The 20143-nt window shown below is 38.0% G+C and overlaps 2 protein-coding genes across 3 annotated transcripts in view; one reads left to right on the top strand and one right to left on the bottom strand.

Moving 5' to 3' along the window:
• LOC113466969 overlaps positions 1-20143 on the top strand; it is a 95796-nt gene that overhangs the window by 28120 nt on the left and 47533 nt on the right. The window contains exon 2 of one of the 2 annotated variants that reach the window (XM_026822832.1): positions 8851-9215. The exons of the other annotated variant lie outside the window; for it this stretch is intronic. Coding sequence (XP_026678633.1) covers positions 8851-8854 — 4 coding nt within the window. The 3' untranslated portion in view covers positions 8855-9215. Of the gene's footprint in view, positions 1-8850; positions 9216-20143 lie in introns of those variants that run through there. 2 annotated transcript variants of the gene reach the window in all.
• LOC103508144 overlaps positions 1-20143 on the bottom strand; it is a 71106-nt gene that overhangs the window by 40152 nt on the left and 10811 nt on the right. The gene's annotated exons all lie outside the window — the stretch shown is intronic.

The raw sequence follows: 20143 nt of genomic DNA, 5'->3' as shown, positions 1-20143 counted from the left end.
TAAATTCATGCACATATAATACCTGAAGAACTCGAACAGACGAAACCTGAATTACCTACATTAGAGAAACTGGATTTAGTGGAAACCTGGATATAAGAGAAAAAAAGGTCGGTCCCCCGGATTCTCTTATATCCAGGTTCGACTGTACAATTCATAGGGTTACTTTGTGGTGTCCTCAAATGTTGACCTAGCATCTGACATCATTAGGTAGGGTACAAACTCCCACAGAAATTCATGCACATAATACCTGAAGAACTCGAACAGACGAAACCTGAATTATCTACATTGGAACCAAATCTGCAGTTCGCTCAATGGACTTTGCGAAAAAAAGAAAAAAAAAAAAAAACAATTAGCTAAAAGATAAAGAAGATTTTTTGTTCGGGGGTCGATCTCCTGAATTGATTATCCTCAAATCTTTCCCTAATGAGTCAACACAAGTGCCAATAGAGGGCGGAGTTCTCCCATTAAAAAAATTCAGATCTGCCCCAGACACATTCAGACCGCTACGAGCTAATAAACTGGCCAGCGACAATTTAGATTCGAAAAAAAAACTTAATACATATTATCAGAATAATTACAGGTTAAGCGAAAAAAAGTGGTTTGACTGAGCCCGTCATTCATAGATTCTTATGGGTTCAAAGTCTGACCATAAGACCTCATGGTAGTTCCATTTCATAACTTGCTAGAGCTGTCTGGATTATTAATCTCATTTGAATTAACCCTCATGTAGTGGGGCACCGTTATTAATGATAATTACTCTTCTTGGATTAACATTTTTATACTCCATGCATTAGAACCAGGGTCTGGGCTGCGAATGAGGCAGTTGCATCTTTTTTCCTTAATGGATTATTAATCTCATTTGAATTAACCCTCATGTAGTGGGGCACCGTTATTAATGATAATTACTCTTCTTGGATTAACATTTTTATACTCCATGCATTAGAACCAGGGTCTGGGCTGCGAATGAGGCAGTTGCATCTTTTTTCCTTAATAACTTTTTCCCCTTTTCTGTTTCGTAGCGATGAAACACCTCAGTGACATTAGACCCAGTGTCTGCGTCCTAGAATGCTCAATGGCTTATGCTCGTATTGTTGTAAGGACCTATCAGGCCAGCCACCCACGCTGAGACCGTCTGGAAGACCGCGGTCTCGCAGACTTAGGTCTGTCAGACCGTCTTATTAACCCTCATGTAGTGGGGCACCGTTATTAATGATAATTACTCTTCTTGGATTAACATTTTTATACTCCATGCATTAGAACCAGGGTTTGGACTGCGACTGCGAATGAGGCAGTTGCATTTTTTCCTTAATAACTTTTTCCCCTTTTTCGTTTCGTAGCGATGAAACACCTCAGTGACATTAGACCCAGTGTCTGCGTCCTAGAATGCTCAATAGCTTATGCCCGTATTGTAGTAGGGACCTATCAGGCCAACCACCCACGCTGAGACCGTCTGGAAGACCACGGTCTCGCAGACTTAGGTCTGTCAGACCGTCTTGACCGTGTTTGGTTGAAAAAGCTAGGTCTGACAGACCTGGGTATCTTAGGTGATTTTTATTTCCATAGCAACTGACTCAAGAACAAACATGATGAAATATTGAACTTCAATGATATCAAGACCAAGTGAACACAAGTTACGTAGTCAACTATTCAGTTACATATGACTGTACAGAATTCCAGGAGAAGTCAAATGCGGATAGCTATTCCTTTGGTAGCTGAAAGATGATCATTTGAGGTTCCAGTAAAAGCCTTTTTTAATTGAAAATTTTAAAATTACAATCTGGAATTTTGTTTTCACATCTTATTTAGATCTCAACCACAGGACTTGTAGACTCTTTTGAAATGCTTGAGCTCAGTTTGTTTTGAACTACTGAATTGGTCCAATGAACCATCTATGAACTGAGCCATTGGTAAATTTATAAGGATTTTGAGAACACAGTTGACAGCACCTTGGATTCTTCACTGAACTAAAGTGATAGTAAAAACTCCACGTCAGGTTACCTCCAAAGTTTAAATCCGGCGTTTAGAGCCCAAATTATGCTATTTCAAGATGTAATAAGTGTTATTAAAGGTATTCTGTGTAAATAGAAGAAGGTTTAGGTATTTTGTTTCTAAATTTATTACCAGGTCACACCCTCCAGATAAAACTCCGTGTAAACAGGAAAACACAACGTAAGATATCATTGGTTATGAAAGTAACTGGACTTGAAAAAAAGCTCAAGATTTTACTGTTGCACAGAAAGCAAATCTCAAAATGTACCTGGACTCAAAGATATAAAAGATACCATCATATACATAAATAATGTAATTCCGCTGTAACAGTAATGTCCCATTTGAGAGAAGAGATATGATTTAGGCGAGATCACATAAATGAGACAATATGGGAAGTATGAGAACGAAACACTCAAAGATATAAAAGATACCATCATATACATAAATAATGTAATTCCGCTGTAACAGTAATGTCCCATTTGAGAGAAGAGATATGATCTAGGCGAGATCATAAATGAGACAATATGGGAAGTATGAGAACGAAATAAAAGGGCTTCAGAACAGGGGAAATTGTGGATAACGCAAAGAGATTTCCAGAAAATAGACTCTGCTATTGGCCCTCCCAAAAACTCGAGTTTGGTTCCTTCACCGGTCACCAGGTTTGACTGACATGAAATAACCTTGACTCAGTCTGGTGTGTTCGGAGACCCAGTCTACAACTTTCAACATATTCCTGACAATACAAATCCCATTCTACGACCATATGATGAATGGGACAACCAGAGTCCCGTAATGATCGTTACGAGATTGCCACAGCAATAATGATGACAAATAAAGCCTTGTAGAAGAGTGAAGGACCAAAGTTAATCTAGAATTTCGCAAAGTCTAATCAAGATTGAGGAAGCTTAAAATGACACAAGGGAGAAAGAGACTGCCAACAAAAATATGACAGAAAAGATAAAAATAACAAATTTAATACGAGCATTAGTGCGACTAACGGCATCTCAGGACCAAAGTTAATCTAGAATTTCGCAAAGTCTAATCAAGATTGAGGAAGCTTCAAATGACACAAGGGAGAAGGAGACTGCCAACAAGAAATATGACAGAAAAGATAAAAATAACAAATTTAATACCAACATTAATGTGACTAACGGTTTCTAAGGACCAAAGTTAATCTAGAATTTCGCAAAGTCTAATCAAGATTGAGGAAGCTTCAAATGACACAAGGGAGAAGGAGACTGCCAACAAAAATATGACAGAAAAGGTAAAAATAACAATAATACGAGCATTAGTGCGACTAACGGCATCTCAAAACATACAAGTTGGAATTAACATGGAAACTACCAAAGATGGTTCAAATTTCATCAGATCCACATGTATTACCAGCTGGTTCAGTAAGATTTTTATCTAAATCAAGCCTGTCTCACGCATAAAAACAATATGAATAAAAATGGTTAAAATTATGAAATTGGTTCAATTAATTCGATTCCCACAGAGAAATATAAAGGTGAGGTTTTTTCCCTAGGTCAAAATATCATAACTGAGCTGTACATACGAATCAAACTTGTCATTTTCTTTATAATTCATTAAATCTGGGACGAAATGGTTCCCTAGGTCAAAATATCATAACTGAGCTGTACATACGAATCAAACTTGTCATTTTCCTTATAATTCATTAAATCTGGGACGAAATGCTCATAACTGAGCTGTACATACGAATCAAACTTGTCATTTTCCTTATAATTCATTAAATCTGGGACGAAATGGTAAATAAGTAAATGCACAATCATGTTATAATCCTCATAACTAGAGTAAAGAAAATCAGAATTAGCTCTGATTCATGCGAATTATATTGTTTCGAATTCCGCGGGAGAATTATAAGTTTGCAATGTGAACTCGACTTCAAAACAGGTTCGAGCGATGCGACATTTGAAATTAGATCAGGAGGTAAAGAATTCAGCATGCGATGACCTTGGAACAGAAATATGCAGACTAGAATATGCTGCGACGAAAGGAGTTGCATATTACCTGGAGATATACTCGTACAACTTGCAATTGCAGGGCACCATTAAGCACGTAGGTACAAAATACGGTTGAGCATAAATATGTTGTTCTTAATTTCAGCATGTGTTTTAATATCTACGAAGTCGGATATGGTGTCTCAAACTCTCTCTATAGAAGATCATATTCAGATTGTGGCTAAATTTGGGTAAATATTTCCGTCACCAGCTATTGTTCGAACGCAAATTGCTTAACCACAATATTCAGATAAGGATATGGTAAAACATGTTACCAGAAATGACAGATTAACATGAGGTCTTACTTTCTTGATGTTTTCTACGAAATGAACAATCGATGATCAAGGAAGATTTTGATAATGCAAAGAGTTGTCAATAGAGGAAGCTTCCAAATATTCAAACTTCAGATAATTCATATACATAATTATTTTTATCAATCCACTCAAGGTCTAAAAATTCTAAAATGTAACTCTTCTAGTACCTGAGTATAATACCTACGTGGGTATGGTTCAAAGTCTCATACTTTCCAACCATTCAGCGAATTTACGAGTGAAAATGACAACCACAAACCAGGCTCAAAACGGTTCGAACAGATAAACATGTGTAACAGAATCATATAAGATGGAATGGGTTTTGCTACAGCAAAAGTTATGGAGGAATCATATGGAATAGAATTTGGTAGTGGCGTGCCGGGATATTTTCAAAAGGGGAACCTCTGTTTACTGAACTTCTGGGGGTCTTAGAATCCAGGTACAGTATGCCGATAAAACCCTTTTACAATGCAGAATGCCGATCTGCTCCAGTATGGATAATCATAATCACTTATGGCCGATCTTACAAACGAGAATTGACACAGTGTCAACGGGTTCCTTTAACGTCACTTGTTTGATTTAGACAGGCGGACAGGCCAGTATTTCTTAAACTCTGGATGAACTGAAAACTCTTTGTGGTAAGATCAGATATAAATCACTTCCCATTTTCGGTAAGTGAAAAAAGGGGCTATAGAAACCGTAGATCGATTGCTTCCCTATCTACCACGGAGGACACTCCACTAGATTTTGCCAGAGCAAAAGTTATTGTACAACATACGAGATCATAAATACTGGTAACCCTTTTACAATGCAGAATGCCGATCTGCTCCAGGATGGATAATCATGATCACTTATGGCCGATCTTACAAACGAGAATTGACACAGTGTCAAGGGGTTCCTTTAACGTCACTTGTTTGATTTAGACAGACCAGTATTTCTTAAACTCTGGATGAACTGAAAACTTTTTGTGGTAAGATCGGACATAAATCACTTCCCATTTTCGGTAAGTGGAAAAAAGGGGCTATAGAAACCGTAGATTGATTGCTTCCCTATCTACCACGGAGGACACGCCACTAGATTTTGCCAGAGCAAAAGTTATTGTACAACATACGAGATCATAAATACTGGTGAGCGGACAAAAATAGCAACTGCGTTAAGTCTGACGTCACAAATCTTTGAACTCTTTCATTATAAAAATTGAATTTTCGACCTTTTAAACTTATTTTTTCGGAGTTTTGACCTCAGATTTGGATTTTCCCCAACTTTTTACATAGGAATCGACCATTTATTTATAACTTTTACCCATTTGCAACTGCTCCATTGCTTCAAATTTATTCGACCTTTTAAACACATAATACGAGTACTTAGTCTATCTATTTACATTAGACGAACGATATTTAAGAGCATTGAGTGAAATACAAGAGTAAGATAAATACCCACTACATGTGTATGAGGAAATCAGTAACAAATAGTTTCAACTTTGAGTGCAGAACACCAAAGAAAACGATAATGATAATAACACAAACAAGAATTACATGTGTATGAGGAAATCAGTAACAAATAGTTTCAACTTTGAGTGCAGAACACCAAAGAAAACGATAATGATAATAACACAAACAACAATAACAACAGCAACAAAAATAACTTTTTCAATGGGTGGATGTGAAGAAAATGTGAAAGGAAGAGGCATTGACAGAATAATTATAACATAGGACTGCAAATCAGCAATTATATTGCACTAGAATACTGGAGCATTGTAGATAAAGTTCTTACCAAGCTTGTTGGGTCGTAAACTGTATCAGAGAACAGTCGGTTAAGACAGTAGCTTCTTTTTAATATGTAGTATAATAGTAATGTCAGGCAAGATCGTCCAAGAAAGTTGACGGGTAGTACTTATGCGTTTGCATTCCAGTCTTTCCATCCTTTTGGGGGTCGATGGATGGGGGCGGGGAGTACGGGAAGTTACCCTTATCCTCCGCGTGTCCTTCTGTTGGCCCCGGAGGGGTTGGGTGGACTGGTGGTGTGTGCTCTCACTAAATTCGACCCAGGTCGATTGACATCGACTGGAAGTACTGGATTCGATGCTATGCAGAGTCGTTTTTTTCCTTTTGGAAACGGAGGCGATCGACCATCGATCGAAGGCGTCAACTAAGTGTGGACACAGCTTTAGAGTCCTCCCTAACTCAAGTCCCTGGTCCGTCATAATGCTAATAGGTATGAATAGAATTTCAGTAGTAAAATGTGTTTGATGCCTCTAATGACTTTCATTCTCCCTAGAGTTCAATTAAAGTGTAGAGAGGATTTTAAAAACATTGATTTAAATGCTACTTGGTGACAGGGTGTCTCAGTGTGTCCGTTTCAGTTGGAAGTGACAGGATGAACTTTACAGAAATAGGTAAACCTTGGACCGATTTTCAAACACCCTTTACTTAAGTTCTCCGCACACAAGAAGGCAACTTTGTAGTTTAGGTGTAGGGGCAAACTGCCCTAGAAGTTGCGTTAAGCTTACACGAAGATAAGGGCTTCCCAAAGTTGAAACCCGGACATCATTTAAAACATTGTCCCATTAATTAGTAAGTAGTGATTCCTATTCGTAGCACCTAGATATCAAAAGATTGATTTGACTGTACTAGTCCAGTGGACATCTCTGATATTATCATTGATCTCTAGGCGAGGTATAGTTGCAGTACAATACCTCATGTTGTACCAGTATTTTATTGCTTATTATGACAGAGATACTCATCAAACCAATCTAATATCAGGTATCTTAACTAGTAGGTAAATCATAGATATAAATAATTAGAACATTAGAGTAGGTCTTGCTGTTTGCAGATCAGATAACAGCTCCTCACCACTGAATTGCAATAAATTGGTCTAGAACCAGTCATATAGGTATCGGAATACTGAATAGTTTTTAACATACATATGATGGTCACCCATTTATATTGTCGCCCCGCTAGACGTTGCGTTGGCTGAGTGAAGACATTTGACGGTGACGGGTAGAAGTTTGGTTATTGGGAGCCAAGTGCCCATTGGTTGGTATTTCCCGATGAACTTGATTTTTCATTATTATCAATGAAATAATATGTAGATCAGTTGCGCTTACTTCGGTGATGTTTCAAAGTCATAGAGCAGGAAAAATGAGGACTGACGGATTTTTTCCCTGACTTTTCCAGTCTCCATGAAATTCCCTGACTTTTCCCGGTTTTCCCGGTTTTCCAGTCCGGTAGACACCCTGGAAATAGGTAAACCTTAGACCGATTTTCAAAGACCCTTTACTTAAGTTCTCCGCACACAAGAAGGCAACTTTGTAGCTTAGGTGTAGGGTTTTAAAAACATTGATTTAAAAGCTACTCGGTGACAGGGTGTCTCAGTGTGTCCGTTTCAGTTGGAAGTGACAGGATGAACTTTACAGGAATAGGTAAACCTTAGACCGATTTTCAAACACCCTTTACTTAAGTTCTCCGCACACAAGAAGGCAACTTCGTAGCTTAGGTGTAGGAGCAAACTGCCCTAGAAGTTGCGTTAAGCTTACACGAAGATAAGGGCTTCCCAAAGTTGTAAAATTGTAAATGTTTGAAAGGGTTGAGTTTAGAGCTAAATAGAGTGCGTCCACACTAGTCTTACACCTTTTTCGGTTCTTGTCGATGTCGAACGACTTCGATCGTCTGTAGAACAGTGTAAACGAATCTTCGGAGAACCAATGTTTTCAGGGTTTTGGGTCTTTCTACCTAAACCAAGCCAACCGTGTAAAACCGGAAGCAAAAACAAGGTTACCTTTAAACGGTTTTCAATTAAAAACCCATCATAATTATCCCCACATTTGATTGGCTCCTGGCTCTGGTATCTTCCTATCTTCACATCTGATTGGTTCACCCTGGTAATTTTCTCCTCGAGAAGATAACGCCTGAGCATCGCAGGCAAAATCCTCGTAACAACTCAGGTAACTTCAACTTTCTTCTTTTAATATGGACAATACAAGATATTACGGAAGATGAAGATAGTAGAAGTACTTCTGTCCAAATAGCTAAAATATGCTGAGCTTAGTGATAGATTACATCTCACATTTTCAACTCTTCAAAAAGTCAAACAGGGCCGAAAATTTTATTTCAATAGGTGTGACGTTAGAGAGCGGAGCGTTAACATGTCCAGGCCTGAACCTTTTTTTTTCGACCAAAAGCCTACGCCAAGAGTTGGACGTGCTACGGTGAGAAAGAAAAACAAGCCATTTGAACGTGTCACTTCTTTTAATTTTTTGAATAATTAGCTGAAATTATTCAATTTATTACACAACATTACTACTTTGTTCCCAGATTGTACATGGAGTATTAAAAGTGGGTACGCGCGTTTAATGTTTCGGGCAGGCCTGGTTTTTGAGAAGGGATTGTGAGGGAAAAGTACCTTTTTTAGGACACACAAGGCTGTATTCTTTTGACCCATCTTTTGGGGCTGTTTGCCCCCACAATTATTGATCCATCAGCCTGAATATTAATTTATGATATTAAAACCACCTCCGTTTCTTTTGTTTGCAGGTAAATTCACTTGACGGATTGAACAGGCATTAGGGAAATTCTAAAACATCTATTGTAGGTGTGTCACCGAATTTGGTAAGATTAAAAACTTAGTTCAAAATTACTTTCATCAGAATTTACAGTACATATTCATGATAAGGGCCTTGGATCAAACCTTTCTGGAGAGATTTCTAGGAACATCACATACCTAATGAGTAGTTACTTGACAATTTCTACAATTTTCAAGGAAAAGTAGAGAAAACAAGCCGTCCCATAAAGCGTGAACTCAGCCCTGGCATTTCACCAGTCCATTTGTGCATTAGGGCTGCGTTTGCCATGTCTTTACATTTAAGTTATACTCACATTTATTCGCACATACGTATTGCATGTGTTTATCACCTTAACAATTTTGTACACTAATTTTTATTGTAAAGCATAACTTTGTTGTAAAGTGTAAATTTGCACTTTCAACGCTGCGCTGAGAAAGGCTAACTCGGACTGCACTCTTTTTGGTCAGCAGTTGAATATCATCCATAGGAGGAGGGTTAAAGAGTTTTGATTCAGGATGAGGTAAGGTGTCTGAAAAAGACGCTATCCCAAAAGACATTTTGAAATTCCATTGTTGAACTACCAGACCTTGTTAATAGCATTGTGATGCAACTTTTCAGTCCTATCCTAGCTGAGGTATATTTAACCGAATAGAGACGTGAGAAGTAAAAAAAAAAAAAAACAACAATATCACTGCAGTTTTTTTTTTACATTTTCTCAATCATATAGGTACCTACTTACAAAAAATTACCTCAAACATACGTTGCCTAGCAACTGTACCAGTAGTATACAGTAATAAATACAACTATCCATCATTTTCCCGAGACACATTGATTGAGTCGAATCAAATCTGGAACAATTTGGCGACTCGGGAAAAATTAAACGCCTGCTTTTTTACCAACTTCGATCGAGCCAAGGTCAATCTAGCGTTACGCGAACCATAATAGACTATTAGAAAGAAATTGGTTCTATTAGTGCTATTACTATTTGGCCCCAGGCTAGTAATCTTGATAAATGCATAGATAGTGAGTAGGTACAGAACTATCTACGTAGGTAATACTAGGTATTACATGATTGAAAACATGGATAACATTTACATGGATGTAAAAATGTTAGCAAGTTGTAAGATCAGTGACAGATGCAGCCGCTGAATGATAAAATGAGCGGCTGTCAGACCCTCTCAGCCGCTATTTGGTTACACGATTGATCAGGATGATACACTAATCAATCGCTTAAAAAAGGGACTAAAAACCTTGACGGTTATAATAACGTAAAAAAAGTTCAATAGAGGGAACTCTAACAACAGAGGTCTTATATTCCCGAAAGCGAAGAGAGAATTAAGGATTCGTATAAGCTTAACCCATCCTTTAGGGCTGTTTGTCCCTACATCTAAGCCTGAAAGTGGGCATTTTTTGTGGAGTTAAGCTGGTAAGAGAGAAGGAGGACAGAACAGGACAAAACAAGCCGTTCCGAGAACAACCCTCTCTGTTTAGGATAAAGTTCGCCCCAAGCGGGAATCGATCTCGCGACCTAGCGCTTACAAGGAACGATTTTCAATATCGCGGCGTGGCGGTTTATGTGACGGCCTTCCAATCCTATCCAGTATCAAGAACATACCACCAACCTGCAACCTGACTGAAGGCAATCATACAGGGTGTAACAGAAAATCTTAGCCGTAATATACAATTATACAGGGTGGTAGGTATAAACTTATACAAGAGTGGCAAGTTTTCTATAGGATTGCTCTCTGGAGGAAAATGGCGAAAGACATACTCTTAAGCATTGCTAAAGTGCTTAAAGAAGAGAAAAGAAAGAAGGGAAGGAGAGAGAGTGAGAGAGAGAGAGAGAGGGAGAGAGAGAGAGAGAGAAAAGTACTTTAGACTTTAGGGTACTTTTGATCTTGGGATGAGAGGAACTCTCTGAAGTGTTAAAACGTGTGCTCCCAGACGTGGAGGGAGGGGACTTCGCAAAAACTTGAGAACTCAATTTCAGCATAATTTTTTCTAGGAATATTAGGTATACAATTCCTTAACTTACTTTCTTGGCATTTGAACCTTTTAAGATCGGCCTCAAAGGAAGAAAATTTTAACCATTTTACAGTGTGGGAGTATATTTCTAAGCAGAGCTTTTTTTAGGAGTATACCCTGTAAACTCACATTAATAACCAAGCATTATTAGAATAATAACAATCGTAAGGATATAACTTTATTTGAAATGGTAATTGTACCTACTGGTCCGATTGCGAGTGGTAATGAACATTTTCTCAGCATACTTAGATACTAGTAAAAAAAAAAAAAAAACTTTATATCTGGCTTATAGTCTGTCCAAAGAAAGATGTCAGCGTACTACAATGATTGTGCTGAAAATAATCCAATGATAATGATTAATGACAATATCTCACGGCAGACATTTCACCCAATCGCTTCCGGATACCAAGTCAAAATTGACCAATCAAATGCCTTGAGACTATGCTTAGAACGAACTTAAGAGCCAGCATTTTGTTCATAAATATGGGTGGTTCTATACATAATAGGCTCGGGGTTCATGTCCCTCTTCAGTCACATATTTTCGAGTCTCACTCAGTTCTTGAACACAACTAAACCTGGAGACTGACACTTGAGGACCTGCTTTCAGTCTAATCTCGTAAGGAAATTGTTAAAGGCTAGGTTTACCTTCCCTTTGTGGTGAATTTAATTTGATGAAACTATTATTTATTGATAATAAGGCTACGTATACAAGCGCTTTAGGGAAAAGCCAACACAAGGCAGTCATAAGACGACTAATTTTCTATACTTGAAATATGAACTTCTTAAACCGTCGCATCGGAATCTATGGAACCTTTAGTTCAGTAACCAACTGATGCTTTGTTCTGGAAAGAGAAGAATCATGAACTGAACACGAAAACTACCAGCTGAAGTACCCAAGTACTAAAGAGATGCTGTATGATGTGGTTCTCTCGTTACGTAATTTGACAAATACATCACAAACGGTTGAGTTCGGTTTGCCGTTTTTGTTTGTTTTGGGTTAGCAACTTGCCTGACAGATCTGGCATAGATTGGTTCATGTCAGGCCCAGCAGATAGAGCTGCCAATGAAACAAAACACTTTACAGTCTTCACCATTCATTTCTACATTTTCTATGACTTCGAAGAAGCAATTTTAATTGGACTGATGCTTAGGCAATGTCGAAGTCGCGTCGTTCCCCGATGGAAGGTCGGAACACACATGACCGCACCATGACGGTGCTGGCGATGTTGCTGTGATGTCCGTCCTTTGTGAGCCTTACATTCAGCTCTAGGGTAAGAACAACTAGAAGAACAGAACCTTCAGACTAAAACATGCCTTGGACTTTACATTTGACTACCGTAGATACTACCTATCCCCTTGGTACCTACTACCTACCTGAAGTTCAAAAACAATTTACCTGTATGACCTCTAGAATAATAGCTCCCTAACAAAACCTCACAAAAGGTCATTTCCTATTAGCCGAAATAATAATTCATTCCAAATTTTATCAAGATTAATATGAACTTCCATTTTATTCTAGATTAGTAATTTATTTAGTAGATACTAAGAATGAATAAGAGTTTGTTTTGTTGATTCCACAGTTATTCCACATTTACCAAGTTCAAGAAGTATCTCTATCAGGTCATCTCAAGTTTCCTGTAGGAAAGTTCCACGACAATATTGATGCTTAGGAGAACACCAAAGGCTATCTCGGACTGCACTCTTTTTGGTCAGCAGTTGAATATCATCCATAGGAGGAGGGTTAAAGAGTTTTGATTCAGGATGAGGCAAGGGGTCTGAAAAAGACGCTATCCCAAAAGACGTTTTGAAATTCCATTGTTGAACTACCAGACCTTGTTAATAGCATTATGATGCAACTTTTCAGTCCTATCCTAGCTGAGGAAAAGGCTAACTCGGACTGCACTCTTTTTGGTCAGCAGTTGAATATCATCCATAGGAGGAGGGTTAAAGAGTTTTGATTCAGGATGAGGCAAGGGGTCTGAAAAAGACGCTATCCCAAAAGACGTTTTGAAATTCCATTGTTGAACTACCAGACCTTGTTGTTAATAGCATTGTGATGCAACTTTTCAGTCTTATCCTAGCTGAGGTATATTGTATTCTTTACCTAGATCCCGAGATAAATCGATTAAAAAATACCGGTAAATCGTAAACTTTGACGTCACGGCATACGCTCCCGAAGGCGATGACGTCGCCTCAATATCCCATACATTACATGCGTGGCATAAATGGCATATGTGCATGGCATACATTATGTGTCAAATCTGGCAATTCTCACGCTGAACTGAACAGATATTGAAGTCAAGTACTAAGTACTTGTTCTATACATAATAGGCTCGGGGTTCATGTCCCTCTTCAGTCACATATTTTCGAGTCTCACTCAGTTCTTGAACACAACTAAACCTGAGACTGACACTTGAGGACTTTTCTTTAAAATCCACTAAGAAAGTAATCCTCAAGCAAAACCCACGAGAATATTTCTAAACTTGACATGAAATTAGTAAAGATTTGATCGAATTGTTTAATAATAATAATGAAAATTCCGGTAAGTAAGTATAGGGTATTTTTAATCAAGAGTCACCACGAGGAGGGTTTGCTCAACGCTGATATCTAAATTTTAATCCAGTCAACAACACAAACCCATCGGAATCTATAAAACCATCAGTCCAGTTACCGACTGATGCTTTGTTCTGAAAAGAATCATGAACTGAACACGAAAGTAAAGCAAGACAACTAGAGTACCCAAGTACCAAAGAGATGCTGTATGATGTGGTTCTCTCGTTACGTAATTTGACAACAATGAAAGAAAAGAAGAAACAGAAGAAGTAGAAAAAGAAGACAAAAACAGTGGGTATTGACAAATAAGTAAATTACAAATGCGGTTTCATCGAGTGCTCCAAATGGTGATCTCGTCTACAAAAAGTAAAAATATTGCGTAAACCACCACACATCATTGGAAACATCTGCTGACCAAACCTCTGGTGTCATCCAAAACCAGAACCAGACCAATATGACCAAAACGTACGTCGACATCAATAAGGTATTTGCTGAAATAGTACCGTTCCTTCGAGTTCTCAGAGACGAATTTATCAACATCATCAGCAAATACGAGATTCAGAACGTTAAAGCAATAACTTTGAGTATACCTACAGGGTTGAAAAAAGATGGAAGAAGTTATAAGACTTGAAAAAGATCTTGAAACATCCACAGAATGTCGGGAAAAATTGCGTTTTTAAAATGGGGTTTTTCAGAGGAACTTCAAAGGTGTTCAGCATTAATTTTTGCCAAAAATGTCGTTCAGTGTACGTTCTGCAGGAAACTAAATTTTATGACTTGCATTGGACTCGATCCACCGATCTCCAGATTTGAAGTCCGACGCGCTAACTATTACACCACTTAGGTTGGTGGGGGACTTTGGTGTATCATATTGTTCTCCCAAAATTAGGACTTAAGAGCACTTATCTCTAGGATGTAATGATTTCACAAAAGAAACTGAAATCTCTGAAGACCATCAATCGATGTGAATATTCAGACGTTGACACAGCTTACGATCTGAATTTCTGAACGTTCGAAAATATTCGTTCAAAAAGATCCAAACCATCCACCCGTCATACCCAGTAGACGAGAGTAATATCTTCAACAACATGACTTGGAATGGTTCAAGTTTACTTGTGACATCACATTACGGTCTCCGAGATAAATTCATAAGTGCAATACGAGTATATTTAGTCGCATCATATATTTATGTTATTTAGTCGCATATATGGACAATACAAGATATTACGGAAGATGAAGATAGTAGAAGTACTTCTGTCCAAATAGCTAAAATATGCTGAGCTTAGTGATAGATCACATCTCACATCTTCAACTCTTCAAAAAGTCAAACAGGGCCGAAAATTTTCTTTCAATAAGTGTGACGTTAGCCAGCGGAGCGTTAACATGTCCAGGCCTGAACCTTTTTTTTTTTTACCAAAAGCCGATGCTGACTTGGAATGGTTCAAGTTTACTTGTGACATCACATTACGGTCTCCGAGATAAATTCATAAGTGCAATACGAGTATATTTAGTCGCATATATGGACTATGTATTTAGTCGCATCATATATTTATGTTATTTAGTCGCATATATGGACAATACAAGATATTACGGAAGATGAAGATAGTAGAAGTACTTCTGTCCAAATAGCTAAAATATGCTGAGCTTAGTAATAGATCACATCTCACATTTTCAACTCTTCAAAAAGTCAACAGGGCCGAAAATTTTATTTCAATAGGTGTGACGTTGGCCAGCGGAGCGTTAACATGTCCAGGCCTGAACCTTTTTTTTTCGACCAAAAGCCTACGCTAAGTGTTGGACGTGCTTCGGTGAGAAAGAAAAACAAGCCATTTGAACGTGTCGGGATTCTAAATACTCCAGAACAACTAGAAGAACAGAACCTTCAGACTAAAACATGCCTTGGACTTTACATTTGACTACCGTAGATACTACCAGATACTACCTATCCCCTTGGCCCCTTGGTATCACTACCTACCTACCTGAAGTTCAAAAACAATTTACCTGTATGACCTCTAGAATAATAGCTACCTAACAAAACCTCACAAAAGGTCATTTCCTATTAGCCGAAATAATAATTCATTCCAAATTTTATCAAGATTAATATGAACTTCCATTTTATTCTAGATTAGTAATTTATTTAGAGAACAACTAGAAGAACAGAACCTTCAGACTAAAACATGCCTTGGACTTTACATTTGACTACCGTAGATACTACCTATCCCCTTGGTATCACTACCTACTACCTACCTGAAGTTCAAAAACAATTTACCTGTATGACCTCTAGAATAATAGCTACCTAACAAAATCTCACAAAAGGTCATTTCCTATTAGCCGAAATAATAATTCATTCCAAATTTTTATCAAGATTAATATGAACTTCCATTTTATTCTAGATTAGTAATTTATTTAGTACTAAGAATGATTAAGAGTTTGTTTTGTTGATTCCACAGTTATTCCATATTTACCAAGTTCAAGAAGTATCTCTATCGGGTCATCTCAAGTTTCCTATTATTTTATCATTGAGCTTACTATTCAATTTTCACAGCAATTTACTGTCGTTACTTAGAAGGGAGAAAAAACGTCCTTTGCAGTTAAAACGCCTCACGAAAAAAAAGCTCATGTTATTGTCTTCAATAAACTGTCTTTGGTTGTCAAATAGGTTGTTAATGGGAAAGTTGTCGACACTGAAAAGGTTTTAAAGTCACAATCTGTCTCGAAATTTTTGCACTAGACTGTCGATATTTCGTCAAAGATATATCAAGTGCATGGATAGTGGATACCATGTTTGAGAAACACCCGGCTATGTGATCAAGCTGCACTAGCTTACTACATAATATCGTAAAACATATAAATATGACCTACGTAGATAGCACCGAGTTTGGAGTAGGCACTGAATACTGTCTATGATATTCAGGATTTGAAATATCTACAGTTCGTAGATTCGTAAAAGTTCGTAACCCGATCTTTAGGGCTGTTTGCCCCTTCACCTAAGCCACAAAGTGGGCTTTTTGGGTACGAAAATATCTACACTTCTACAGTTAGGACAGAGCTACAATATGATCAGTCCAAAACGGTAGTGTTCCGTGAGCTATCAGACAGAAAGTGCCCAGGCAACTTTCAAATTTCAAGTTAAACATGAACTAGAAAAGCAATTGGGTTAAGCCCACATTTCCAACGAAAGTCTAGCGAACTTGGGCGTATAGTCCACATCCTCTTAATTGCTATTACATGGGTTGAAAACAAATCCTTCATGCGATGTAAATTTCAAACATTTGCACGTTACCTTCTCAAAGGCGTTCAAGAACTTGGAGTAAGTTGGAGTTGCTTAATTTTGTACCAAAGTTCATTACTTCAGCCCCACTTCAAATACTAAACGGTAATTGTGTACCAAAGTTCATTACTTCAGCCCCACTTCAAAAACGGTTTAATCTATTAAATGATAAACTGGTCTATAAAACGATATAAAAGGTGTACATGATCTGAATTGTGGCAATCTATCACTGATAAGATACCCGAGTACCCATGTTCAGATCACTGATAAGATACCCGAGTACCCATGTTCATATTATTGGTACTTACTCGAACTTCAAATTCAATAACCCCGTTCCCATGTTCAGGGTGACCCAATGGACGTTTCGTGTGCCAAAGTTATTGGTTTGGGTAACGTATACTCGTATTGCTTGCAACAAGTTTCAAACTCTTTCTGTAAAACCACATGACCGGCCCTAAGGTGCTAAGATACCCGAGTACCCATGTTCATATTATTGGTACTTACTCGAACTTCAAATTCAATAACCCCGTTCCCATGTTCAGGGTGACCCAGTGGACGTTTCGTGTGCCAAATTTATTGGTTTGGGTAACGTATATTCGTATTACCTGCATTAAGTTTCGAACTCTTTCTGTAAAACCACATTACCGGCCCTAAGGTGAAGTTCGCACCAATGGAAAACTAGGTATACCCGATTAAGGATCAACCAACAATAAAATTACTGTATCAATTAACTACACGAATGGGTTGATTTTCACAAAAATTCTAAAGAAGCTCCCAACTTCCTAATCTTTCTATCCATCCTACCTACTTGAAAATCTTCAAGAATAAGTTTACAACACTGCGTAGGAACACGAGTTGTAGGTACATTGGATAGCATTAAGCAGAAAAGAACCATCTGTATCAATTAACTACACGAATGGGTTGATTTTCACAAAAATTCTAAAGAAGCTCCCAACTTCCTAATCTTTCTATCCATCCTACCTAATTGAAAATCTTCAAGAATAAGTTTACAACACTGCGTAGGAACACGAGTTGTAGGTACATTGGACAGCATTAAGCAGAAAAGAACAACCATCCATAAGGCAAATTCCCCTTATGGATGGTTCTTTTCTGCTTTATCCATATCATTCATAAGGCGAAATTCCCCTTATGGATGGTTCTTTTCTGCTTTTTCCATATCATTCATAAGGCAAAATTCCCCTTATGGATGGTTCTTTTCTGCTTTATCCATATCATCCATAAGGCAAAATTCCCCTTATGGATGGATCTTTTCTGCTTTATCCATATCATCCATAAGGCAAAATTCCCCTTATGGATGGTTCTTTTCTGGTTTATGATGCCCCATTGTTGAACCTACAACCCAATTGTGGTCTCTTGAGGGCATTGAAAACGGCTTCTTCTGTGCTCCTATTCACGATTTTTCCAGACCACAATCAACCGAACTTCCCTGTATCAGTGACCAACCAGGTTTGAACTCTGCACAAAATTGTGAACACAATAAGAGCGGCAAAGGTTAAGGTGAGACCGATATTGTACGAGACGTGGGTACAATCCGCAAAACATTGTGGACCTAGACAACTTGCACGCCCAAAGGGGATCTGGATAACGCCCTCACCCGTCGTGCTTTGGTTTCGAGATAAATGATAAACTGACCACAATACGAATGGCGGATTAGTCAGATAATTCAGATATACATATGTATGTACGCAGATGTATATGGCACCCACAATAATGTGAATATGAGCAGGAATGATAATTTTGAAGCGGTAATTATGAAATTTTATCCAACTACGAGATGGAATATAAACAAAGCTCCCAAAGTGAGAAGTCAATAACCCAGAGAACTTGGAGTGGTGATACTGATGATCTTGAATTTAGAAGAATATAATCGGTATTGATCACAATCAATTTGAATAGGCAGCATCAACACAGGCTTTGATGAAATCATACCCATATTAGATGAAGCATTGAAGCATCACCTCTTCGAAGATCTTCCTGTTCTGATCTTGAATATGTAAATGCGTGAAAATTATGCAAACTTAGAAATATATCTTGAAGAGGTTACGTGAGGTCACTGTTTGGGACATCAGCCGGACGATTTGTTGAAAATTTGACTATTGCAAACATACGCCCATGCCCCACACATTGATTCTATTTGAATAAGGCTGGTATTAGTGTATTACTGAACGCACCTTGAGGGATAGTCTTGACTTAAGGGCCAGTTTTCCTACACATACATAGGTACATACTTACTTACTTATCCGTGGCTAGGGGTTCATCGACCATACACATAACCAAGGAAAAACTAGCCCTCAAGTGAACCTCATTCTTAAAGAACGGTGAACTAGCGCCGTAGTCAGATATACTAACAGTTATACGAAATAGCACCACATCATCCCCAATTCCCCACCTCCAAGCAAAACCAGCTAGGAAAGGAACAAAGGACCTTTGCAGTTATTTCTCAAGTAGAACCAGCCACTGTCAAATCAATCTTCTCGATTGTATAAACCTGATTATGTGTCGATGACGAATTAGCCTTGAACCCGCGGTCCGTGGATTGAGAAATCACGACTTCAACCACCGACAATACACTTCACATTGAATGTATTAATCATATTACTATTATCCTTTTTACTTTTCTTTCTGAAAAAAAAAAAGAAAAAAAAAAATGAATATAACTACGTTCCTAGCAAATTAATAACAATTCCTCGATCCATCTATAGCTTGTATGCCTTGGTTTAGAACGCAAGAACCCAACTATAGCTCCAATCTGACTAACGCTCGAACCTAGACATTGTATTATTAAAATTCAGCTACTTCTATTAAAATAAAATGATTCAGTTTCTCTCTCTCTCCCCGGTTCTTGTAATTTAGTCATTGTTTTGCTTCGAATCAACCTTCAGAAGTGAATGATCCAGATTATTTATATGAGAACTTGGAGTAAAAATATTAGAATGGTTAGGATTATGTTCATTGTATGCAATGGAAAGAAAGTTGGGTCGTTGTCTTACGTGCTCATGTTAACCCACCAACCTCAGTGGAGTAGTGATTGGGGATCTGGAGATTGGTGGTTTGAGTCCAAGTCCGGTCATTTTATCGAGATGTATCAAATGGAGAGCGATATTTGTGACAAACATCTAAGTATATTTGATACTAGGATGTAATAGCCCTGCATGTTGGACTCAAAACACCGGAATTTCGTTAGAAAAGTCCCCCATTCCAATGAAGTCAGGGTTAACTGTTAACACTCTTGGCATTCCTCTTTGGGGACCGCTGTCAAAGAAACAACGGACAATGTCTGTCTCTAGCAACATTCACGAAACCCCTAAATGACAAAATTCGTCCATTCCTCAACATAGTTTCTCGGAGTACTGACATTCTCTCGGTGTTCAATTATGTAAATGTGAACCAAGCA

This window comes from Diaphorina citri, unplaced genomic scaffold (genome assembly GCF_000475195.1).
Source record: "Diaphorina citri unplaced genomic scaffold, Diaci psyllid genome assembly version 1.1 scaffold372, whole genome shotgun sequence".
Classification (NCBI taxonomy): domain Eukaryota; kingdom Metazoa; phylum Arthropoda; class Insecta; order Hemiptera; family Psyllidae; genus Diaphorina; species Diaphorina citri.
This window is presented reverse-complemented; position numbering and strand designations above follow the sequence as displayed.